Here is a 26,833-nt window from a genome sequence, read left to right as displayed (position 1 = left end):
GGCTAAAAGATCAGGGTAAGAGAAATAGGGGCTGTAGTAGGCGTGTGGGGTGAGTGTGTGCATGGGTGTGAGTGTGTGTGCGTAGGGCTGGAGGAGAAAGCCATTAAAATAAATTGACTATCTTCAGATGATAGGAGCTTGTGGAGGAGCTAAGAGAATCAGAGAACTAATGAGATCAAACAGATACTTAGCAGAGGGTGGAGGTCAGCACACCAGGATTGCTGGCCTGATGGTGTGCTGTACTGGGAAAGAAAGGTGGGACAAGAAAAACAGGATGAGAAAAATGGTAAAAAAAGAGTTTTCTTTCAGTTCTGCCTTTCAGTCTAGGGTTTCTTTTATTAAGTAATCTATGCGAATATATTTTTACCATTTATCTTAGACTGCGTTTAATACAATACCTGATTTGTATAGTTGAAATAGAAGTTTATCATCGAAGGGACACTGAAAATAATTTAATTCAAACTGTGGGACAAATATTTGTGGAGTCAGATAAGGAATGGATCACATTTTCAAAGATGGAAAACTAAGGTACAAAGTGGTTTAAAAACTTACCTTATTATTTAGCAGCAGGAAAGAGATTTGAACACTCAAAGCTAGGTCTCCAGTCCTCTTCAGCAGTGTTCTGCTGAAAAACCCTGCCTGCATATCCCACTGCCACTCAGGTGCATCACTTACTGTTCTACATTTTAAAAAAATTTTATTTATTTATATTTATTTATAGTGGCGTATAATTGCTTTACAATGTTGTGTCAGTTTTTGCTGTACAACAAAGTGAATCAGCTGTATGTATACATATATTCGCCTCCCTCTTAGACCTCCCTCCCCCCCCAATCCCACTTGTCTAGGTTATCACAGAGCATGAAGCTCCCTGTGCTATACAGCAGGTTCCCACTAGCCATCTATTTTATGTATGGTAGTTTATACAGGTCAGTCCTAATCTCCCAATTTGCCCTATCCTCCCCTTCCTTGCGTGTGTCCACATGCCCCTTCTAACATCTGTGTCTCTATTCCTGCCCTGGAAATAGGTTCATCTGTACCATTTTTCCAGATTCCATGTATATGCGTTAATACACGATATTCGTTTTTCTCTTTCTGACTTACTTCAGTCTGTATGATAGACTCTAGGTCCATCCTCATCTCTACAAATGACCTAATTTCAGTCCTTTTTATGACTGAGTAATATTCCATTGTATATATGTACCACATCTTCTTTACTCTTCTACATTAATTTCATGAAAGCCTGCCCCATGTGCACTAGCTCCTCAAAAATGACTGAGCAGAGTGCTCCCAAGTATACAAGTTTTACCATATTCTCATGCTTGTGGCAGATAGAATTTATTTATTCAGCTGACTTCAGGTAAGGAAGGAAAATAATATGAAATAGAGAGGAAACAAAAATTTATATTCTTGAGTACTTAATAGGTTTTTAGACTTAGATGACTAAGATTGAGAGAGAGAATGAGATGAGGATTTGACTTGTTTAGAATGATTCAGGTTTTCCAGAAGAAGGAGATCATCTTAGGGGCTGTGGGAGCTTATTAGTTTGGCAAAGTTCTCATCTTGGTGAGCTCAGTGTAAATAGAGTCTATAGCAATGCTAAAATAGCCCTGTTCCTGGAAGTCACAAATAAAGTGGGAGACAACTTTTAATTAAATGCTCACTGAAGAGTGGCTTTGAAAGACCAGCATACTTCTGAGAGTTTTTTTTTTCCCAAAAAGAAAGACAAAATCCTGTCTATAACATCTAGATGGCTATATGTTTATAAAACATCCATCACTGTAGTACTTAAGTGCTTTGACAAGTAAGCCGTTTCTACACTGAACAATAAAGAGTAAGGAGATGAATGTTTTCCTCTGTCTGCGATGCCTGTGTACTCTGGAGCTAAGCTTATACAATTCTGTACTAAACCAAAACATAAAAAGCAGCTCACTCCAGCCACCTTGATTTTGGCTGTTCCTAATAAAATGTGCAATTCCCTGCTGAGAGCTAAGAAATAGCCTCCTACTAGAAGACTGAAGTGGGTGAGACACTAAGGAAACTGAGAGAACATACCATTCTGGGCTCTCTGTCTTATCCTGGAATAATAGCACAAAGAAACGGCTTTCATATTTCTTTCTGATTTCGTATGAGGTATATAAACAAGTCATGGAGTTCCACAGTCTCAGGCCAGATTCTAAGAAATCCCTTTCTGGTTCATTCATTCAATGAATATTTACTTGTAACCAACTGTGTATTTAGTAAAGTACTACATAAGGCACCCAATACAAAGGTGATAAAACCATCCTCGAGAACATATCTTGTAATTGGGAAGGCAAAACAAGTAGAATAATACTCCAGTACAAGGCTAGATGTTGTTCATAGTGTAAACAGGTAGACGCAAAGGCATTCAAAAAAGGGAGCCACTAAATTTAGTTATGAAAAGCCTGTGGAAAGCTACATAGAGGAAGTGGTATACAAGCCACAGATGACGAGAGGGGTCCTTAAAGATGAGTTAAAAGAGAAAACTTGCCTGATAAGTAGATATCCTGACCATGTTTAGTAACAGTCACAAACAGCAGCAACTTAATCTTCGTGAGAGTTCAGCTAAAGTGAATCATCTGGCTAAGTCCTTATTTAGGCTTAAGGTAAGGCTTGCTGACTGACAGTTTTTTGACCTTTGGGGGGCTTGGAGGATGAAGGGGCCAGGCAAGAAGACAACATCCACGAAGCAGGGTGGTAGCAGCTGTGTCAGAAACAACAGCAGCAGCAACAGAGAACTTTGAGGTTTAGTTGAACCAGGTAAAAGAAATAACTGAGTGATTGCGGAGAAAATGGTAAAAAGCATAGTTATTAGTATCGTCGAAAATGGGAGTGAAGGGAAGAAGAATTCAAGGAATTTAACATGAGCTCCTGGAGGGCAAGGAGCAAAACGGAAGCAAATCCTAGGTAGGGTGTGCCTGGGAATTGTGCTGTTATTAATGTCTTTTTTTCCCCCCATTTATTCTTTATACTAAAAGTTATGAAGTTGAACCCATTCTCTTCTTACCCTTAGGGGAAATAAAGCTTAAAATAATTATGGAAAATGACAAGATCATTCAGCTACTAAGTGGGAGAGATTTTAAATGCAAATTTATTTGAATCCATGGCTCTGGTATCTGTTTCTAGGATACCATGTAACTTAGAAATATCTGGAATTAACTTAGCTAAATATAATTCAGCCATTAATTCTTTTCTGCAAAACTCTTTATTTTTCAAAGAAACTTATAATGATACTGATGATTTTTTATTCATTCATGTATTCACGAATATATTATTTATTAATTTCATTCAGTAAAGATTTAGTGTATTTGCTAATTGCAGAGGCTATAACCCACTGGTGAAGACAGAGGTTCTAGTGCCAATTGCCTGGGTTTACTACCCTAGCTTTTAGTTTTGTCACCTTCAAAAACGAGATGAAAATAATATACCTCTCATGGGGCTATTATGAGGATTAATGAGATAATCTATGCAAGCATTAGGAAAGTGTCACATAGCAAGCACTCAGTGCTGGTTGCTCCCATTAATACTCTGTGCCAGGCACTCTGAGAAGGATTAGGGGAACAAATATGAATATGACATAGTCCTTGTCTTTAAAAAATGTACACTCTTAAAGAGAAGACACATGTGTAATGACTAATTGTGCCTGAGCTAACAGAAGATGCCAGGAGAGAAGAATGGAGTTCTGGGTCATTTCAGTGAGTGGGAACAGCATGGAAACTCCAAAGAAGCATGAAATGTCCTATAAGAGCTTGGCTTGACTGGAGCATGAACAAGTGTAAGAATGGATTAATTGGTGCCAGTAGACAAAAAAGAAGCTGATTAGCTTTTGAAGGGTTTAATAAGCTCTGCTGATGTAATTGAACATTATTTTGATAGGATGAGGTAATAATGGAGGCTTTAGAGTCGACTTTAAGGATGGAAGAAGGTAACTGTCTGGACTGTACACTCTGGAGGGTAAACTTGAATGCTAAGATAATGGATAGAAGGAAGCAATAGTTGAGGTAGGAGAAAAGAGAATAATAAGTGAACCTGCAGGCAGGGAAAGTCAAGCTCTTTTATTGCCTCATATCAATAGAAGGAAGAAAATTAAGAAGACAACCAAGAGTTAGGAAAAAAGGTTGAGAAGAAATAGGAGAGGGAAGTAGAGTTAGCCTCTACCTCATTTTGAAAATAGGTCATTAATCAAACAGTGTAATCCACCAAACAGGATAAAGAAGAAAAAATCATCTGAGCATATCAATTGATGGGAAAAAATGTACTGACAAAATCTAACATCCATTCATGATGAAAACACATAGAAAACTAGGGATAGAAAAAAATTTCTTCAACTCGATAAAGAATACCTACAAAAACCCTATAGCTAACGTTATACTAAAAGTGAAAGAAAGACTGAATGCTTTCCCCAAGACGGAGAACAAAGTAGAGATGTCCACTCTCACCACTCTTATTTGATGTAGTATCAGAGGTTCTAGTCAGCACAGAAAAGGCAATGAAAGAAAATAAAAGGCATATAGATGAGAAAGAAACACATCTGCTCAGTTTTGTAAATGGCATGAAGATTTACATAGAAAATCCCAAAGAATCTACCAAAACTCCTAGAATCCCTAGAACTCACATCAAGATCATAAGATAAAATCAGCATATAAAAATTGTATTTTTATGCTAGCAATGAATATGTGGACGCCAAATTCAAAAATCCAGTGCCATTTATAATCACTGGGATAAAAAGAAATACTTAGGTATAGCTCTATCATGTATAAGACATACACTATAAATTACAAAATGCTAATAGGAGAAATAAAAAATCTAAATAAGCAGAATATACCGTGTTCATAAACTGGAAGACTTAACATCATAAAGATGTGAATACTCCCCAAACTGATATACTGGTTTAATGTAATTCCTATTAAAATTCTAGCAAAACTTTTTTGCAGATATATACAAGATTATTCTAAAGTTTATATGGAAAGGCAAAGGAAGTAGAATAGCTAAAATAATTCTGAAAAAAAAAAAAAAGAGTAAGTGGGAGGAATCCCTATCCTCAATTTCAAGCTACAGTAATCAAAGCTATGTTATTGGCAGAGAGACAGATATATAGATCAATAGGACAGGATAGGGAACCCAGAAATAGACTCACACAGTATGCCAACTGATTTTTCTTTACAAAGTGCACAAGCAAGTCGATGAGCAAAGATAGCTTTTTGAAATGCTCCTGGACACTTGACTATCCATAGGCATAAAATGAACCTCAACCTAAACTTTACACCTAGTACAAAACTTAACTCAAAATGGTCTATAGCTTTAAATGTGAAATGTAAAACTATAAAAGTTTTAGCATAAAACAGTTGAAAATCTTGGAGACCTAGGAGTTGGCTGAAGGGTCTTAAACATGATGTCAAAAGTACAATCCATAAAAAAAATTTGGTAAAGTTGACTTCATCAAAATTACAAACTTTTGTTCCCTGTAAAGAGGATGAAAAAAAAACAAGCAATAGACTAAGAGAAAATATTTGCCAACCACATATCTGCCAAAGAATTTGTATCTGGAGTATGTAAATAACTCTCAATGATAAAAAAGCAAACAATCCAATTAGAAAATAAACAAAGACATAAAGGGACCTTCCATGTAAGAGGATATAAGGATGACAAAAAGCACATGAAAAGATATTCAACATCATTAGTCACCAGCGAACTGCAAATTAAGATCACAGTAAGATATTACTACATTATTATTAGAATGGCTAAAATTTAAAAATAGTGACAGCACCAAATGCTGGCAAGGACGCAGAGAAACTGGATCCCCGATACACTGCTCGTGGAGATGTAAAATGGTGCAGGCACTCTGGAAAATAGTTTGGCAGTTTCTTAAAAACTAATCATAACACCTACCACACTATCTAACAATCTCACTCCTGGGCTTTTATGCCAGAGAAAAGAAAACATTCACATGAAAATCTGCGTATAAATGTTCTTAGCAGCTTCATTTATAATAGCTAAAAACTAGAAACAACAAAAATGTCATTCAATAGGTAAATTTTAAACAAACTAGTACATCCCTACCACTCTGCAATAAGAAACAATGAACTACTGATGCATGCAACAACTTGGATGGACCTCAATGTCATTTTGCTGAGTGGAAAACAAAAAGCCAATTTCAAAAGGCCACATATTGTATGACTGAACTTGTATAACACTCGTAGAATGAGTGGAGAACCTTAGTGGTCACCAAGAGCTGGGGATGGTGGGGAAGAAGGGGTGAGTGTGACTACATAGGGGTAGAACGAGGGAGATTTTTGTAATGCTGGCGTAGCTCTGTATTGCAGTTGTGGTTAGAGATTCTACACTTGTGATAAAATGGCACAGTACTGTATGTATACATGGTACCCATGTCAGTTTCCTGATTTTGATACCATACTGTAATTACTGAAGATGTAACCATTGGCAGACACTTGGCGAAGGGTATATGGGACATCTCTGTACTATTAACTGCACTGACTTTGCAGTTTCCTGTGTATATACCATTACTTCAAAATAAACAGTTAAAAGAAAGTTTGCTTAAATAGTAACAGAATTTACTGCTTTATGACAAATTATGAATTATTAATGCTTTGTCCTTCAAAATTTTACTCTACTTTCTAATCTTCTGAAAATAGCCTTTTATAAGAAGAAAATGTATTAAAATGGAATAAAAATAAGTCATTTCTCTTCTGATGGCTCAAAGCTAAAAGTAATTAATAGGCAAGATGGGGCCCAGGAAGAGCAAAACTTAAGATGCAAATTTCTGGTAAAACTGCATCTGAAAATTAGCCTAACCAGAGTGATTTCTAAAATTTCCTTGCATTAGTAACTCTCTTCTTCCCTATTTAACAAAGAGGTAGTAAACCACATCTTCTCTTTAAAAATCTTTAAAAAATTAACTGCAGCAATATTCCTGCATTCACAAGAAATGTAAATGTTAGCCTAGAGATACAAAGTTTCTCAAGCCAAATTTCTCTTAAATTACCTTAATTCGTAGATATTTCCAAATAAAGAGCCCTTGAAACAAGGTAATATGTGGTCAGGTTGATACCAAGTAGAGACACACTATTAAATGCCATAAATATATGTGCATTAGACACCTCCGATGAGTTTCCATACGCTTCTCCATCTTTCCTCACTGGTCCAACCTCCTCTCCACAGATAAAGCTGTCTTTCTTAGATGATGTCAGTCTTCATTATCTCCAGGATAAATTCCAAATTCCTTAACAAGCTTTATCATGCCCTTCATGATGTGGCCCCACCCTTCTTTTCTTTCTAGATTTTTTTTTGGGGGGGGGGGTTTAATTGATGTATTGTTGATTTACAATGTTGTGCCAATCTGCTGTACAGCAAAAGTGACTCAGTTACACACGTATATACATTCTTTTTTAATATCCTTTTCCATTATGGGATTGATCACAGGGTATTGAATATAGTCCCTGTGTTATACATTAGCACCTTGTTGTCTATCTATTTTAAATGTAGTAATTTCCATCTACCAACTCTAAATGCCCAGTCCATCCCTCTCCCTCCCCTCACCCCTGAACCTTGGCTACCACAAGTCTGTTCTCTATGTCTATGAGTTTGTTTCTGTTTTGTAGATAGGTTCATTTGTGCCATATTTTAGATTCCACATATAAGTGATATCATATGGTATTTATCTTTCTCTTTCTGATTTACTTCACTTAGTATGATCATCTCTAGTTGCATCCATGTTGCTGCAAATGGCATTATTCTGTTCTTTTTTTATGGCTGAGTAATATTCCATTGTATACATGTACCATATCTTCTCTATCTATTCATCTGTTGAAGGACATTTAGGTTGTTTCCATGTTTTGGCTGTTGTGAACACTGCTGCTATGAACATAGGGTTGTATGTATCTTTTTGAAATATAGTTTCATCTGGGTATATTTCCAGGAGTGGGATTGCTGGTTTATATGGTAATTCTATTTTTAGTTTTCTGAGAACCTCCATACTGTTTTCCATAATGGCTGCACCAACTTACATTCCCATCAACAGTGTAGTAGGGTTCCCTTTTGACCACACCCTCTCCAGTATTTGTTATTTGTAGACTTTTTAGTGATGGCCATTCTGACTGGTGTGAGATGGTACCACATTGTAGATGTGATTTGCATTACTCTAATAATTAGTGATGTTGAGCATCTTTTCATATGTCTACTGATCATCTATATGTCTTCTTTAGAGAAATGTCTATTAAGGTCTTCTGCCCATTTTTTGATTGAGAAAGTTGGACAGCTGCATGTAAATCAATGAAGTTAGAACACACACTCATGTTATGCACAAAAATAAACTCAGAATGGCTTAAAGACTTAAACATGAGACATGATACCATAAAACTCATAGAAGAGAGCATAGGCAAAACATTCTGTGACACAAATCGTAACAAAGTTTTCTTAGGTCAGTTTCCCAAGGCAATAGAAATAAAAACAAAAATAAACAAATGGGACCTAATCAACCTTACAAGCTTGTGCACAGCAAAGGAAACCATAAAAAAACCCCGAAAAGACAACCTATGGAATGCAAGAAAATATTTGTAAATGATACGACAGACAAGGGCTTAATCTCCAAAAGATATAAACAGCTCATACAACTCAACAACAACAACAAAACAAACAACCTACCCTCCTTTGCTATTTCACTTCCCGCCACTCTCACATCACCTATCTCAATACAGGAAGGAAATGAATATATTTTGATCATTTACCCTTTCCTAGATATTCTCCTAGGAGCGTCATACCTCTGTTATAAGCCACTCCTTCAGTCTGTTGAAATTTATCCATCAAGATCAAACTCTCAGATGATACCTCAGAGAACCTCTGCGATGCCCAAGAGTTTTTTTTCCCTTTCTCCTCCCCTTCTCTCCAAGTTACTGACTTAAATCACTCCTCCCTTGCGTTCATACAGCATTTTATAAATAAATTTATCATAGCCCTATGCCATTGAATTCTACATTATCTCCCCAAATAGACTGTGACTGAGGGATATTACCTAAATATCTTTATAAACTAAATGCCTAAATTTTTAAATATCTACAGTTGACCCTTGAATAACAGGGTTGAACTGTGAGGGTCCACTTATACATGGATTTTTTTTCCCATTAAAATCATATATGTACCATAAATAATTTTCCTTATAATTTTCTTAATGACAAGTTTTTCTCTAGCTTACTTTATTGTGAAAATAAGTGTATAACACATATAACACACAAAATATGTGTTAATCAACAGTTTATGTTGTTGTTAAGGCTTCAAGTCAACAGTAGTTTACTAGTAGTTAAGTTTTGGGGGATTCAAAAGTTTTATATAGATTAGTAAAAATAAATAAATGGGACTACATCAAACTAAAAAGCTTTTGCACAGTAAAGGAAACTATTAACAGAATGAAAAGGCCAGCTACTGAATAGGGGAAGTTATTTGCAAATGATATATCCAATAAGGGGTTAATATCCAAAATATACAAAGAACTCATACAACTTGACATCAAAAAACCCAAACAATCTGATTAAAAAAGAGTCAGAGGATCTGAATAAACATTTTTCCAAAGAAGATGGCCAACAGGCACATGAAAAGATGCTCTATACCACTAATCACCAAGGAAATGCAAATCAAAACCACAATGAGATACTACCTCACACCTCTCAGAATGTCTATTATCAAAAAGGCAACAAATAACAAGTGTTGGTGAAGATGTGGAGAAAGCAGAACCTTTGTTCATTGTTTTTGGGAATGTAAATTGGTGTTCACTGTCGAAAACAGTATGGAGATTCCTCAAAAATTAAAAATAGAGTCACCATATGATCCAGTAATTCTGCTCCTGGGTATTCATCCAAAGGAAATGAAAATACTGATTTGAAAAGATTATGTTCTTTTGAATTTGAAATTTGAATTGAAAAGATTATGCACCCCTATGGTCACTGAAGCATTATTAACAATAGCCAAGAAACAAACTCAGAGAAAAAGAGATGAGATTTGTGGTTACCAGAGGAGGGGGGTGGGGAAATGGGGAATTGGATGAAGGCAGTCAAAAGGTACAAACTTCTAGTTATAAGATAGATAAGTACTAGGGATGTAACGTACAATGTGATAAAGATAATTATGTTATAGGATGTGTGTTATATATGAAAGTTGTTAAGAAAATAAATCCTAAGAGTTCTCATCACAAGGAAAAATAATTTTTTCTATTTCTTTAATTTTGAATCTATGATATGATGAATGTTCACTGGACTTGTGGTAATCCCATGATGTATGTAAGTCAAATCATTATGTATCATACACCTTAAATTTATACAGTACTGTATGTCAATTATATCTCAATAAAACTGAAAGAAAAAGAGCTTTACATGGAGTTTTGACTGTGCAGGAGTCGGTGCCCATAAACCCTATATTGTTTAAGGGTGAACTGTATATAGATATGTAGTTAGTTAAACTAATTGAATGAAACTAACATTTATTTAGAAGTTTTTGTAGTTAGGAATACCTCCATTTCCAAGATCATGATTGTAATGATTTTTTTAACAGTAATGTACCAAAGACAGTTACATAGCACCATGGGAGGCAAAGGAAAGGAATAAATCACTTCATTACAGAGCACCTGCTAGCATTCTCTGTTTCCCTAGACTGGGAGAAAGACTTGGATTTCTAAGCCCAGTCTTACTCACTGTGTGGCACTGAGAAAACCAGCTGCTCAATAATTTTTTCCTGTCCCAAATATAGACAAATATGAATGCAAGAATCCTGTTATTGGTATGGTAGGGAAAGTGGTCTCTTTAGTGCATAGAATATTTATGAATCTTATTTGCATAAGCTTGGAAAGAAATGTATCCCAAATTAGTTTGATTCAGTGGCTGTATTATTAACTCAATATTTTGTTTAGTACAACCTCAACCATTATGAAAAATGAATGCATTAAATATAAAAATATGGTAGGATGTTGGGATCCCTTTGAATAGATCCATGCTTACATATAGCCCCAGGAAATGAAAGACCTTAAGTTTTATCACCATAGACCAATCTAGCTCTAAAGTTATTAATGACTATAACCATACAGCTATGATGTTCCCCCATAGCTATTTTCACTTTTACATGTGAAATTAGTAGGTTTTTGAAAATTGCATCACTAATACAGTTACTGTTGATGATATTATTAGCCAATATTTACTCAAAAATACCTTCAAAGCTTCACATGCCCCATTTCACCACTGCCACTTTTAGCCTGGTTACCAAGAGAAAAAAGTACATTCCATTTTTTAAGTATTTGAAAACAATTTAGCTACTTGTTACTGTTTTAGCAACAATGCAAAAGCCCAGATGTCATTAGAGTCTTATAGAAATTGCATATAAGTTTCTCTTTAGAAACCAAACCATAAGGGGGAAAAAGATGGCGGTGAAGTAGAGGGACGTGGAATGCATCCCTCTCCACAGATGCATTGGGAATGCACGGAAGGACACAGTAATTCCCACAGAGAACCAGCTGAACACCAGCAGATGACCTCGGACACCAGAAAGGACCACAAGGAGCCCGACATAACCGGTAGGGAGGCATCTACGACGACTCAAAGAGGGTGAAGCGGCGGAGCTGTGGCAGATGGGAGGGAGTGAGAAACACACGGAGGGTCCACACCGCAGCTCAGCGTTCCCGGACCGAGACGTTGATTCACAGCTGAACAGAGGGTCCGGGAGCGGGAGCAGGAGAACCAGAGAGCTGGCTCAGGGTGAGAAAAGTTGTTGCCAGTAAGGTGAGGGACCAAGAGGACAGGAGGGAAGAGGTTTGCGGCGAGGAGTGCCCGCCCCTGAGAGCTGCCCGGCCATGATGGCAGCTGGATGCTGCATCAAGGGCGGGGGGGAGGAACTGCGGTCGTAGCCTCTCTCTCTCTTTTGGCACCTCTGGAACAGGCAGTGGAGAAATGCCCTGTGGGCCACCTAAGGCGCTCAGGGACAACAAGTACCCTCAGGCACTCGGCGGGGCTAGATTAAAACCCCTTGGAATGCAGGCAGCAGGGAGGCTGCTGAGAAGAAGAGAAAAAAAACAAACAAACCCGAGAGAGGCCCAACTCTGAGACTTTCTGTTTACACCTGAGCCACCGGCGTCCCTCTGCAACAGGCACCTCCAAGCATGACTGAAACAACAGTGCGCCACTGCTCACTCACTCCCAGGGGAAGGAGCCACTACTGTACCCTCTCCTTCCCCACACACCGACGCTTACAGACGAACAATAAAGGAGGCTCTGCTGGTCACAGAATAATGCAAAAAAACCCAAGGCGAGTAGAAGGACACTTACAGAAGGAGACTCTAAGGAAAGCGAAATATTAGTATCAATCCTATTGAACTGGTCCATTCTGGGATCAGTTCTGGATTTTTTTTTTTCCTTTATTAATTATGATCTTAGTCCTAAGGAATCTACAAGTTTTATAACATAATTTTTTAATGCTATTTTTTATTCTATTTTTATTTTTTTGCCTTTTTATATACTTCTATTTCTAGCTAAGTTTTTGGTAGTACGGACAATATATCTCTCATACTTTCCTTTCATCCCTATCTTTTATACATTTCTATTCCTTTCTTTTTGTTTGCATATTTCCAATCACACTATGCTCTTCTGTTCCCCTTTCTTCCATCCATTTTTAGTTTATTTTATCTTAACATACTTATAAGCAACACTATCGATCTGCTCAGACTCCTTGCTCTATTCTCCAGATGATGCACCACCTTGGTATTTAATATTAGGTTTTTGTCTTTATCTTAGTTCTTAGTATAATTGTCTGATTTCATTCTGAGAATCTCCATTCTGTCTGGTGGTACTCTGGCTCTTTTCTATATTTGATTCTAGCTTACAAAATCTCCCTGGATAAGTGTTGTATGTGTAAGGTGTTATTTGTTTATTAGTTTGCTTTTGCTTTAGTCTCTGATTTGTTCTGTTTCAGTCATCAATTTCTGTTGGGTTTCTCTTTGAATATCTGATAGCATACTGGGGTTCTGCAAGGTCTTTCCAGAGCCTTACGTCCTAATGGATTCACTAATTGTGTGTCTTATACATGTATGTGTTTCCTAGACTTAATATTTGTTTAACCCAACACTTGGACATTAGTCTGAGGCTTGGACAATCTTCTATAAACACCTCCATTGCCAGGACAAGCAACCCCAAAAGTTTGGACAACCATGAGGAAACAAAGAAACAGTAAAGGAGTAGAAAAAAAACCCACAAGACCAAATAAATGAGGAGGAAATAGGAAAAATGCCTGAAAAAGAATTTAGAGTAACAATAGTAAAAATGATACAAAATCTCGATAACAAAATAGAGAAAGTGCAAGAAACAGTTCATAAGAACTCAGAAAAACAAACAGCAATGGATAACAAAATAACTGAAATTAAAAATACTCTAGATGGTATAAACAGCAGAATGACTGAGGCAGAAGAATGAATAAGTGAGTTGGAAGACAGAATGGGGGAAATAAATGCCACAGAGCAGGAAAAAGAAAAAAGAATAAAAAGAATAGAAGACAGTCTCAGAGACCTCAGTGATAACATCAAATGTACCAACATTCAAAATATAGGCATGCCAGAAGAAGAAGAAAACAAGAAAGGGTCTCAGAAAATATTTGAAGAGGTTCTAGTGGAAAACTTCCCCAACATGGGAAAGGAAATAATTCACCAAGTCCAAGAAGCACAGAGAGTCCCATACAGAATAAACCCAAGGAGAAATACACCAAGACACATATTAATCAAACTAATGACAATTAAACCCAAAGAAAAAATATTAAAAGCAGCAAGAGAAAAGCAACAAACAACATATAAGGGAAAACCCATAAGGATAACAGCGGACCTTTCTACAGAAACTCTGCAGGCCAGAAGGGAATGGCAGGATATACTGAAAGTCCTGAAAGAGAGAAACCTACAGCCAAGAATACTCTACCCAGCAAGAATCTCATTCAGATTTGAGGGAGAAATCCAAAGCTTTCCAGACAAGCAAAAGTTAAGAGAATTCAGCACCACCAAACCAGCCTTACAACAAGTGCTAAAGGAACTTCTCTAAGTAGGAAACACAAGAAAAGGAAAACACCTACAAATACAACCCAAAACAATTAAGAAAATGGTCATTGGAACACACATGTCAATAATCACTTTAAATGTAAATGGAGTCAATGCTCCAACCAAAAGACACAGACTGGCTGAATGGACACAAAAACAAGACCCTTCTATATGCTGCCTACAAGAAACCCACTTCAGACCAAGGGATACATATAGACTGAAAGTAAAGGGATGGAAAAAGATATTCCATGCAAATGGAAGTCAAAAGAAAGCTGGAGTAGCGATACTCATATCAGACAAATTAGAATTTAAAGACTATTACAAGAGACAAGGAAGGACACTACATAATGATCAAGGGATTCATTCAAGAACATATCACAATGGTAAATATCTATGCCCTCAACATAGGAGCACCTCAATACATAAGGCAAATGCTAACAGCTATAAACGGGGACATCAACAGTAACACAATAATAGTGGGAGATTTGAACACCCCACTTACTTCAATGGACAGATCATCCAAACAGGAAGTAAATAAAGACATACAAGCTTTAAAGGACACATTAGACCATCTTGACTTAATTGATATTTATAGGACATTCCATCCAAAAACGACACAATACACCTTCTTCTCAAGTGCACATGGAACATTTTCCAGGATAGATCACATCTTGGGTCACAAATCAAACCTCAGCAAATTCAAGAAAATTGAAATCATATCAAGCATCTTCTCAGAGCACAATGCCATGAGACTAGATATCAATTACAGGAAAAAACTGCAAAAAATACAAACACATGGAGGCTAAACAATTCACTATAAAACAACCAAGAAATCATTAAAGAAATCAAAGAGGAAATCAAAAAGTATCTAGAAACAAATAACAATGAAGACACAACAACCCAAAACCTATGGGACGCAGCAAAAGCAGTTCTAAGAGGGAAGTTTATAGCAATACAGTCCTACCTTAAGAAACAAGAAAATTATCAAATAAATAACCTAATCTTACACCTAAAACAACTAGAGAAAGAAGAATAAAGAAACCCCAAAGTGAGCAGAAGGAAAGAAATCATAAAGACCAGAGCAGAAATAAATGAAAAAGAAAGGAAAGAAACCATGTGAAAAATAAAAAAAACTAAAAGCTGGTTCTTTGAGAAGATTAACAAAATTGATAAAGGCATTAGCCAGACTCATCAAGATAAAAAGGGAGAAGATGCAAATCAACAGAATTAGAAATGAAAAAGGAGAAGTAACAACGGACACCCAGAAATTCAAAAGATCATGAGAGACTACTACAAGCAACTATATGCCAATCAATTGGATAACCTGGAAGAAATGGATAAATTCTTAGAAAAATCCAATCTTCCAAGACTGAACCAGGAAGAAATAGAAACTATGAACAGACCAATCACAAGTACAGAAATTGAGGCAGTGATTAAAAATCTCTCAACACACAAAAGCCCAGGACCAGATGGATTCACGGGTGAATTCTATCAAACATTTAGAGAAGAACTAACACCTATCCTTCTCAAACTCTTCCAAAATATTGCAGAAGGCAGAACACTCCCAAGCTCATTCTACGAGGCCACCATCACCCTGAGACCAAAACCAGGCAAAGATGTCACAAAAAAACAACATTACAGACCAATATCACTGATGAATACAGATGCAAAAATCCTCAACAAAATACTAGCTAACAGACTCCAACAGCACAGTAAAAAGATCATACACCATGATCAAGTGGGGTTTATCCCTGGGATGCAAGGATTCTTCAATATACGCAAATCAATCAATGTGATACATCATATCAACAAATTGAAGGATAAAAACCATATGATCATCTCAATAGATGCAGAAAAAGCTTTTGACAAAGTTCAACATCCATTTATGATAAAAGCTCTCCAGAAAATGGGCATAGAAGGAAATTACCTCAACATAATAAAAGCCATATATGAAAAACCAAAAGCCAACATTGTTCTAAATGGGGAAAAACTGAAAGCATTCCCTCTAAGAACAGGAACAAGACAAGGGTGTCCACTCTCACCACTATTATTCAACATAGTTTTGGAAGTTTTAGCCACAGCAATCAGAGAAGAAAAAGAAATCAAAGGAATCCAAATTGGAATAGAAGAAGTAAAATTGTCACTCTTTGCAGATGACATGATATTATATATAGAAAACCCTAAAGACTCTACCAGAAAACTGCTACCACTCATTGATGAGTTTAGTAAAATAGCAGGGTATAAAATTAATGCACAGAAATCTCTTGCATTCCTATACACTAACATTGGAAGAGTAGAAAGAGAAATTAAGGAAACTCTCCCATTCACCATTGCAACAAAAGAATAAAAGACCTAGGAATAAACCTGCCTAAGGAGGCAAAAGATCTGTATGCAGAAAACTTTAAGACATTGATGAAAGAAATCAAAGATGACACAAACAGATGGAGGGACATACCATGTTCCTGGATTAGAAGAATCAACATCGTGAAAATGACTGTACTACCCAAAGCAATTTACAGATTCAATGCAATCCCGATCAAATTACCAATGGCATTTTTCACAGAACTAGAGCAAGAAATCTTACGATTTGTATGGAAATGCAAAAGACCCCGAATAGCCAAAGCAATCTTGAGAAGGAAAAATGGAGTGGGTGGAATCAGGCTCTCTGACTTCAAACTATACTACAAGGCCATAGTGATCAAGACAGTATGGAACTGGCACAAAAATAGAAAGGAAGATCAGTGGAATAGAATAGAGAACTCAGAAGTAAGTCCAAACACATTTGGGCACCTTATCTTTGACAAAGGAGGCACAAGTATACAATGGAAAAAAGACAGCCTCTTCAATAAGTGGTGCTGGGAAAACTGGACAGCAACATGTAAAAGAATGAAATGAGAACACTTCCTAACACCACACACAAAAATAAACTCCAAATGGATTAAAGACCTACATGTAAGGCCAGACACTATCAAACTCCTAGAGGAAAACATAGGCAGAACACTCTATGACATACATCAAAGCAAGGTGCTTTTTGACCCACCTCCTAGAATCATGGAAATAAAATGAAGAATAAACAAATGGGACCTCATGAAACTTAAAAACTTTTGCACAGCAAAAGAAACCTAAACAAGACAAGAAGACAACCCTCAGAATGGGAAAAAATAGCTGCCTATGAAACAATGGACAAAGGATTAATCTTCAAAATATACAAGCAGCTCATGCAGCTTAATACCAAAAAAGCAAATAACCCAATCCACAAATGGGCAGAAGACCTAAATAGACATTTCTCCAAAGAAGACATACAGATGGCCAACAAACACATGAAAAGATGCTCAACATCACTACTCATCAGAGAAATGCAAGTCAAAGCCACAATGAGGTATCACCTCACACCAGTCAGAGTGGCCATCATCACAAAATCTGGAAACAACAAATGTTGGAGAGGGTATGGAGAAAAGGGAACTCTCCTGCACTGTTGGTGCGAATGTAAGTTGGTGCAGCCACTATGGAAAACAATTTGGAGGTTCCTTCAAAAACTACAAATAGAACTACCATATGTTCCAGTAATCCCACTGCTGGGCATATACCCAAAGAAAACTATAATCCCAAAAGAAACATGTACCATAATGTTTATTGCAGCACATGGAAGCAGCCTAAATGCCCATCAACAAATGAATGGATAAAGAAGATGTGGCATATATATACAATGGAATATTACTCAGCTATAAAAAGGGATGAGATGGAGCTATATGTCATGAGGTGGATAGAACTACAGTCTGTCATACAGAGTGAAGTAAGTCAGAAAGAGAAAGACAAATATTGTATGCTAACTCACATATATGGAATCTAAAAATGGTACTGATGAACTCAGTGACAAGAACAAGGACGCAGATGCAGAGAATGGACTGTAGAACTCGAGGATTGGGAGGGGGCGGGGGGTGAATGGGAAGCTGAGACGAAGCAAGAGAGTAGCACAGACATATATATACTACCAACTGTAAAATAGATAGCCAGTGGGAAGTTGTATAACAAAGGGAGTCCAACTCGAGGATGGAAGATGCCTTAGAGGACTGGGGCGGGGTTGGTGGGGGGGACTTGGGGGGGTAGTCAAGGAAGGGAGGGAATACGGGGATATGTGTATAAAAACAGATGATTGAACTTGGTGTACCCCCCAAAATAATAAATAAATAAAAAACAAACAAACAAACAAAAAAGAAACCTACGGTATACATCAATAGCTATCCTCAACTGTGTTGCAATCTGTCAGATTACATCATATCTAGCAGCAAAACATAGTTATGTTGGGCTGCCCCATCATCGATGGGATATGAAAATAACTTATGTGTTATCTTCTCCAGGGAAAATTCACTTTCAACATTTTTATTAATGGCAAGTGCCAAATGGAAGGCTAGATGACAATAAATATCTAATTTTGAAAAGGGGGTAAATTTTGTAAAATATACTCAGCTTCCTGAGAATAAATCTATTGGATTTCTCCTACCAGCTGTTAAGACTTTCTGTCAACCACCTGTTTAAAAGTAGTTGTTTCCTCTCAGCCATAAAAAGGAATGAAATGGATCTATATGTAATGAGGTGGATAGACCTAGAGTCTGCCATACAGAGTGAAGTAAGCCAGAAAGAGAAAAACAAATACTGTATGCTAACTCATATATATGGAAGCTAAAAAAAAAAAAATGCTGCGGATGAACCCAGTGACAGGACAAGAATAAGGAGGCAGATACAGAGGATGGACTGGAGGACACGGGGTTGGTGAGGCGAAGGGGAAGCTGGGACGAAGTGAGAGTGTAGCATAGACATATATATACTACCAACTGTAAAATAGATAGCTAGTGGGAAGTTGCTATATAACAAAAGGAGATCAACTCGATGATGGGTGATGTCTTGGAGGGTCAGGACGAGGAGGGTGGGGGGGAGTCGCGGGAGGGAGGGGATATGGGGATATGTGTATAAATACAGCTGATTCACTCTGGTGTACCCATAAGCTGGTACAAGAGTGTAAAGCAATTATATTCCAATAAAGAACTTAAAAAAAAAAAAAGTAGTTGCTTCCACTCTCTCTCTCACTGACATTCCTATAACCACCTCTGACTCTCCTGGTATGGAGAATTGACTTTGAATTTTGGGAATAAAGACGTGGATGGTATATGTTTGTTATGTTTGCACAGAAATTGGGCTGGGAAAAGGCACCCTGTTGAGCATTGCTTCATTTAATGATGAGCAAATCTCATGACTGTAAATGATTAAGAAGCATGACATTGGATGGTTTTGTGAAAAAAGTTTTTGTCTTTTCTAAGAAAAATTAGACCTAGAGTTTTCCAAGAAAGTTTGACATAGTTATAAATGGAACTTTGAATGTTTCCAAGAAACATTAGAATCATGTTTACCAACACAGCTGAAGCATGAAATTAGAAGATACCTTTAAGTTTGGGGAGAGAATCAGGTCTCTTTTAACTTATTTGGCCTGATTTCCCCCTTTCATAATTAGCCTGGTGATAAGATTAGAACGAAGGGGAGATTCATTATACCCACTGTTGACTTTTAATAATGTGTGTTGGCATTAGAAAGAAATAATTTGCTAAAAAAAATGAATGTTCAGTTACTTTGGAGATTGTGGAGAACTACACTTGTGGGAGACATCATGTGCAATTGCAATCTTTTTCCATTAGATTTTACTTTAGAAAAACATATGGCTGTAAAAATTTGATGAAGGCTTTTGCTCCCACTGCTATTGCATGAAAATCTAGATACAAACGACTGCTAGCAAAGTCAGTAATGACGAAATAGCTCAGATATACACACACCATGAAGGCTGCAACCTCAGTGAAACAGAGGCTCAAGCAAACAAATTGTAAGGACCAGCAAGAAACAAATTGTAAGATAAAGAAAAACTTCAGTAGGTAAAGTCATGAATCGGTATTAGATTGATGTAGGTTAGATCTCCAGCTCTGACACTATTCAGTGTGTGAGAATGAGCATTTAACTTCCAAATTTCTGTTTCTTCATCTACAAAGTAGGAATAATAGTAGTAGCTGTATTATTAGGGTAATTTTGAGTACTGAAGGGGATATATATATATAAAATATGCTTGATAAATTCATAATAAATTCTCAGTGAATATTATCCATAATTTTTATTATTTATGGTTATTATTGTTATACACTATACAAAATCAGCTATTTAAATTTTCTTCATTTATTTATTTTAAAACGTTTCAAAGTCAGATTTGAGCTACATAAGTTTTTAGCTTTAAGTACTCTTAAAATATAACATGTTAAACAAAGTTGACAAGAAGTATATTAGTGAAATAAAATACTCCATTTTCATTTTTTAAAATTATTTTTCTTAATGTGATTTCTATTGACTGGTTCTGCCAAGCAATCTTATCCTGAATGGCAGGTATCAGTTATAGATGTAACTAGCTCACATTGGGATATATGCCTACAGAATTGACCCAACGCAAAAATCTCCTAAGTTTTGATATATTTCCTCACACAAACTGAGGATTTGAATAAAGTCATCCTTTACATCACTATATTTAGCAATGAATAAGCCTATGACATCCTTTACAACGTTCACTAAGAACAACTGGCTGTACAAATGTACAAGGGTGTGGAATGGGGACTCATCTGGTACAGTTAGAATGCAGATTCAGAAATGAGACAAATTTAAGGTCTGGTCTTTAATCAATCATTTATTAGCTGAATGATTTGGGGCAAGTGACTTTTTTCAACTTCGGTTGTAAAATGGGTTATTAATAAGTAGTTTGTATTTCAGAAGATGGTTGTAAGTATTTTTTGTTTGTTTGTTTGTAATATCTTTATTTTTTTTGGTTGTAAGTATTAAATAAGCCAATGCATGTCAAACATCTAACACTAAGTTTGGTATCTTGTGAGTGCTCAATAAATGTTAATTATTATTTGCATAATTTTACTAATTCATTGATTTCTTGGACTGGAAGGTTGTAATCATTTTCATTATTGCTTAGAAAAGGACTCTGATGGGGTCATCAGTTTAAATTTTCCATTATTTCACTCTGGATCACTTATAACTTATGCCACACATAGAACTGACTAGAAGGGTAGTAAGTTGAAAGGATATGAAGGTTCTGCACCAAAGAAATAACTGGGAAAACAACTTGAAGACTATGACTCGATGAGAGAAGTTGGAAACATCATTTTCATAAATGGATGAAATAATTGACTATTAGTAGTTGAATTCTGGGGTTTCAATTTACATACCACAAGCAATTGAAAAAAAAACACCATATTTCTTATTTTTAGTATTGTGCTATAATAATTATGTAACTACTTATGGAATTCATTTCCATACTATTTTAAAGCAAGAAGAATTTATGTTTTCTCTTAAGGACGAATTAAATCCCCAATGAATTCTTTGACAAAGCTAATTATTCTAATCTTAAATGGTCAATTTTGTTGAGAAATAAACATTTTTTAACTTTTGGAAAGTTCAAACTACCTTGCTTTTGGATTAATAAAACATTTTCAGAAAAATTTTTCTTAAAACAATATACAGGACATTATGTTTTAACAAGGCAGAAGTTGTACTCTGGCACTGACCTGACCTTATGGCACGAAACCACATAAAGAAAAACTGGCCGCGGTAAATCAAAGGGCTTTGGATTCTCAGGGCTCATGGGAAAGTCATTTGTGAAATAAAGTACTGACTTAGGTAGCTTTCAGGATTCAAAAGTACACCACAGTTAATGAAAATTTACCACCATTGCAGCTGGAAAAACAGCAGCAATAATACTCACATTAGTTATAATGCAATGAAGAGACAGAACGTGGTTTACATCTTGATAGCTATTCTCTCTCCCTCTTTCTCTCTTTCCTTACCTATCAACTATCTATCAATCCTCTAGTGTCAACCTATTTACTCAGACAGTGCATAATGGGACAGACTCAAGGCAAAGACCGTGTGTCAAATTTGAAATATATATATTTTGGTATGTATCCTTTTTCCTTCTTTTTTATAACATTGCCCAGACACAGTCATATTTTATGGAGGTTAAAATTCGGAATATGTGTCATCCTTCCAGGAAAATGTGGGAAGCAACATCTAAATTATACCCAGAATTTTATTTTATGAAAAATGCTCTACCAAAACTGTACTTTCAGGAGTTGGATTATGTTTTGATGTCCGCACATCACAAAATTAAGCCTTTACTCAAAAGGAAGCTGTAAATTTATTATCAGATGGCACACACTTATTTAAATAGCTTTGGCCACTTCTGTCATTTCTCACGCTTTATGTCAAGTGGAATCTTTGTCTACTTACTGGATGGAGCTTTCAATGCGGGTGATAGTGAGGAAAGCAGCCAGGTTTGCTGTGTAAGATGAGATGACAATCAAAGCAAATAGCCACCATGCCCCCATCATCATTCGGGTAGCAAGAGTTGTGTATGGGACTTCCCCACCTGTGGAAAGAAGCAGAGAACATCAACAAGTATTTATGGAGAATCTGAGGTCATACACACTCAATAGTAAGTTAACTTTTAAGTAATGAGAAATCTTTCTACAGAACATCAGCGTGGATCTCCGTATTTTGCTTATGTGCATAACTTCATATTTGAATCTGTTTTATGAGACTATGTGAGACTCAGTCAAATAGAAGCATGATAAATATTTAGTATAACATGTTTAAATGATATTTTCCCACCTTCTTGTTCAATCCTAGAATTACCCTCTTATTATAACCACAAATATACACTTTATATCTAAGGGCTTGACTATTTGCTAATTAGGAGATATTAATACTATTATGCTTATATTTAACATAAATTTTCAGATTTCTAGTTTAATAAATAATATTAAAGATTACTTTTTGTTAAATACCCTAGAACCATAGGTTATTAATAATCTTGGGAAAACACATATTACTATTGGTTTCAGCATCAACACATTTGTTTTGATCTGCTCCTAAGTAACTAAATACTCTTTCAAAATCCTGTTGTAGAATCTTCTTCTCCATCTTCTAAATGTTGGCGTGCTCTTGGGCTCGGTCTTTAAACTGTTTCTGTTCTGTCCACATTCCAACCTCAGGTAATCTCAAGTCTGCTGATGTTGAATATCATCTATAGTATACTTTCATAGCTCTCAGATTTATATTTCAAGCCCTACTCTCTCCAGAGAGCTACAAAGAAATGCCTACATAATTTCCGCTGGGAATCTAATGAGCATCTGAAATTTATCACATCTGAACCAGAACACTTTATTTTCACTCTTGAATTAACACCGCAGTCTAAAGTATTTCAGGGAATAGCACTACTCTTCATTCTATTTCTCAGACAAAATACTTGGAAATTTTGCAACATCCTATCTGGTAGCAAGTCCTGTCACCTTTACCTTCAAACTACATACCAAATCCTATGTCATCTCCTCACTTCCAGTGCTGTCACATCTTTTGACTGTACTACTGAACCACTTAAATAGTTTACTTGTTTACATTCTAGGCACGACCACTCCTAAGTCTATTACTGTGATGCTCTTTAAAAATGAAAATGAAATCATTGATAGTCCCCTGATCCAAACTTCCAGTGGATTCTTGTCACTCTCAGGAAAATAAAAACCAAAAATCTCTACCAAGGCCTACCAGGTCCTGCATGAACTGATCTCAGGTCAACTTCCTGACTTAGCTTTTTTCACTCTCGCAATGGCCTTCTTGCAATTTTGTATAGAGTTATGCTGATTTCTGTCCTAGGGTCTTTGTACTTGCAATTTTTATGCCTGTAATTCTCCACTTTTTAATTTAAAAATGACTTCCCCTTTAATTTATTTAAGTTTCTGCTCAGATGATACTTCTTCACAAACACTTTATTGCCATTCTATCTAAAATAGTTTCCCACAACCCCATTCTTTCAGCCACCGTATTTTTTAGAAATCATGTTATCATATTTTTATATATTTTTCTCTTCTTTATTATATAGTTTCTAACATAGAAACACTTCCTGCCCCATATTAGGTGGGGAAATATTTGTTAAATGAATATTTGTTTTGTATGAAGTTCATAATCCTTCTAAAATAAATTAGATGTATGCTAAGAGTAAGCATAAGTTAAAGAGATATAATACTACATTTGCCTAGGTACATCAATACGTGAATGGCTTAACAGAAGTCAGTTAATCATATCAGGCAGATTTTTATGCCAACCACTAACTCTCACTGTGCAATACCTCTAAACTTTCAGTGTAGCACAAACATATCCTTTGGATATGACCTGAGCTATTTTCCTGATGTAATATACTCAGAATAGGCTAACCTCTGATATCTGGAACACAGTTTTTCAAAAGCAGTTATAATGCATTTTGGATACCTTCTTCTTCAAAGCAAAGGAACTATTCACTCAGCTTTTAAAAGATGAAAGCACAATAAACTATTCATTTTAAAATCAAATGGGGACTTCCTGGACAAAATGATTAATTGAGAAAATAATAAAATATGAACAAGATGACAGCTAAAGACTGAAAGATGTTAACAAATATGACAAAGGTAGAGCAATAAAGTCATGACTCCAAAGGCTCACTCAAGGTTTGTGTCTATGCATTCTTTACCCTCGATTAGAGTTATCACCCATAAGAAAGAATACTTTTTGAGTTTTCTTCATCTGTGACATAAAGTCTGAAACTTGGGAAATTCAAATATTCTTGTGGAGTCCAAATAAAATGACATTGTATTTGATATCTGCACTTAGAAATCAAATACAAAAGTAATGGGAATCTTGACTTCTAATTCTGGTAATTCAAAACAATCCTTCCATTGACAGCAACTAGAAAAACCGAACATACAATGCGTTTGAGAGCTAAAGAGGCAGTAAAATACTAGACAATCAAGATCCTGAAGAAGATAACTCAGAATTGTGACCTGGTATTTAGAACTGCTTTTTCCTGACGGATAAATGCCAATTTACCAACAGGAGGATAAGAAACTGAGATGCTGAGCAATGCTTTTGAGAGCCTTCAAGTGGGGGTGGGACTAAGAAAATCAGAAAATCCTCACATGCTTGGAATCAACGATTACAATTCAATTAGGTCATGGGTCAAAGAAAAATCACACGAGAAATAAAAAGTATTTTGAAGTTGATGATAATAAAAATACTCCATAGCAAAACTTCACAAATTTTGATAGCTGACAGGATGCAGCTAAATTTGTATTTAAAGGGAAATTCATAACTTATATAAGAAAAGAAGTCTGAAAATCAATGAGCTACTCTGATAACTCAACAATAAGAAGCCAAACATGATTAAAAAAATAGGTATAGGCTCTGAATAGATATTTTTTCCAAAGAAGACATACAGATGGCCAACAGGCATATGAAAATATATTCAACATCACTACTTGTTAGTGAAATGTAAGTCAAAACCACAATGATATATTGCCTCCACCTGTTAGGATGTCTGTTATAGGAAAAAAGAGAGAGTGAGAATATGCTTTGGGGAGGATGTGAAAAGAAAAAGGAACCCTGTATGCTGTTGGTGTGAATGTAAATTTGTACAACCACTATGCAAAACATATGGAGGTTCCTCAAAAAATAAAAAAATAGAACTACCAGGTGAATGAGCAATTCCACTTCTGAGTATATATCTGAAGGAAATGAAGTCTGTATCTCAAAGAGATAACAGCACTCCCATGCTCACTGCAGCATTATTCACAATTGCCAATTTATAGAAATAATGTAAATGTTCATCAGTAGATGCACAGATAAAGAAAATGTGATATACATTTAAAGACAAGCCATAGTAGAAAACATACCTCCCCTCCCACATGAATATTATTCATCCATAAAAAGAAGGAAATCCTGACATTTGTGACAACATGGATGCACCATGAGAACATTATGTTGAGTAAAATAAACCAGACACAGAAAAACAAATACTGCATGACTTCACTTATATGTGGCATCTAAGGTAATCAAATTCATAGAAGCAGAGAACAGAATGGTGGTGTTCAGGGGCTGGGGCTGGGGGTATGGGGGAAATAAGGACATGCTGGTCCAAGGGTACAAAGTTTCATTTATGCAGTAAGAGTAAGTTCTAGTTACCTAATGTATAGCATGGTGACAATAGTTAGCAAAATTGTATTGTATACTTAACACTCTCTAAGAGGATACATCTTGAATTAAATATTTCCAACATATACACTATAACTATGAAGAGGTGATGGACAGATTATTTAGTTTGTGGTGATCTTTTAACAATGTATAAAAATATTAAAACATCAAGTTGTATACCTTAATACAATTTTTATGAGTCAAATATATCTTAACAGATTTATTTTAAAATGAGGATAAAAAAGAGAAAAGATTGATAAATTTGACTATGGTAATACTTTGTAGTTTAAGACACACCATTAAGAAAGTAAAAAGACAAGCCACAGTAGAACATATTTGCAATACTCATATCTAACAAAAAATTCATCAACATATATTTTCTTTCTATAAATCAATAACAAAACAGACAATAACTAGAAAAATGGGCAAAAGTTTCACAAAAAAAGATAACCAGGGCTTCCTAGGTGGCGCCGTGGTTAAGAATCTGCCTGCCAACGCAGGGGAAACTGGTTCGATCCCTGCTCCAGGAAGATCCTACAAGCCGCGGAGCAACTCAGCCTGTGTGACACAACTATTGAGCCTGCGCTTTAGAGCCTGCGAGCCACAACTATTGAGCCCACGTGCTGCAACTACTGAAGCCCACGCGCCTAGAGCCCGTGCTCT

General features: G+C 36.1%; 1 protein-coding gene across 2 annotated transcripts in view; it reads right to left on the bottom strand.

The window, feature by feature from the left end:
• GRID2 (glutamate ionotropic receptor delta type subunit 2) overlaps positions 1-26,833 on the bottom strand; it is a 1,416,273-nt gene that overhangs the window by 251,862 nt on the left and 1,137,578 nt on the right. For both annotated transcript variants that reach the window (XM_057728577.1, XM_057728578.1), the window contains one exon: positions 22,403-22,541. In XM_057728577.1, coding sequence (XP_057584560.1) covers positions 22,403-22,541 — 139 coding nt within the window. The remainder of the gene's footprint in view (positions 1-22,402; positions 22,542-26,833) is intronic.

Source organism: Hippopotamus amphibius, chromosome 3 (assembly GCF_030028045.1).
Source record: "Hippopotamus amphibius kiboko isolate mHipAmp2 chromosome 3, mHipAmp2.hap2, whole genome shotgun sequence".
NCBI classification, from domain to species: Eukaryota; Metazoa; Chordata; class Mammalia; order Artiodactyla; family Hippopotamidae; genus Hippopotamus; species Hippopotamus amphibius.
This window is presented reverse-complemented; position numbering and strand designations above follow the sequence as displayed.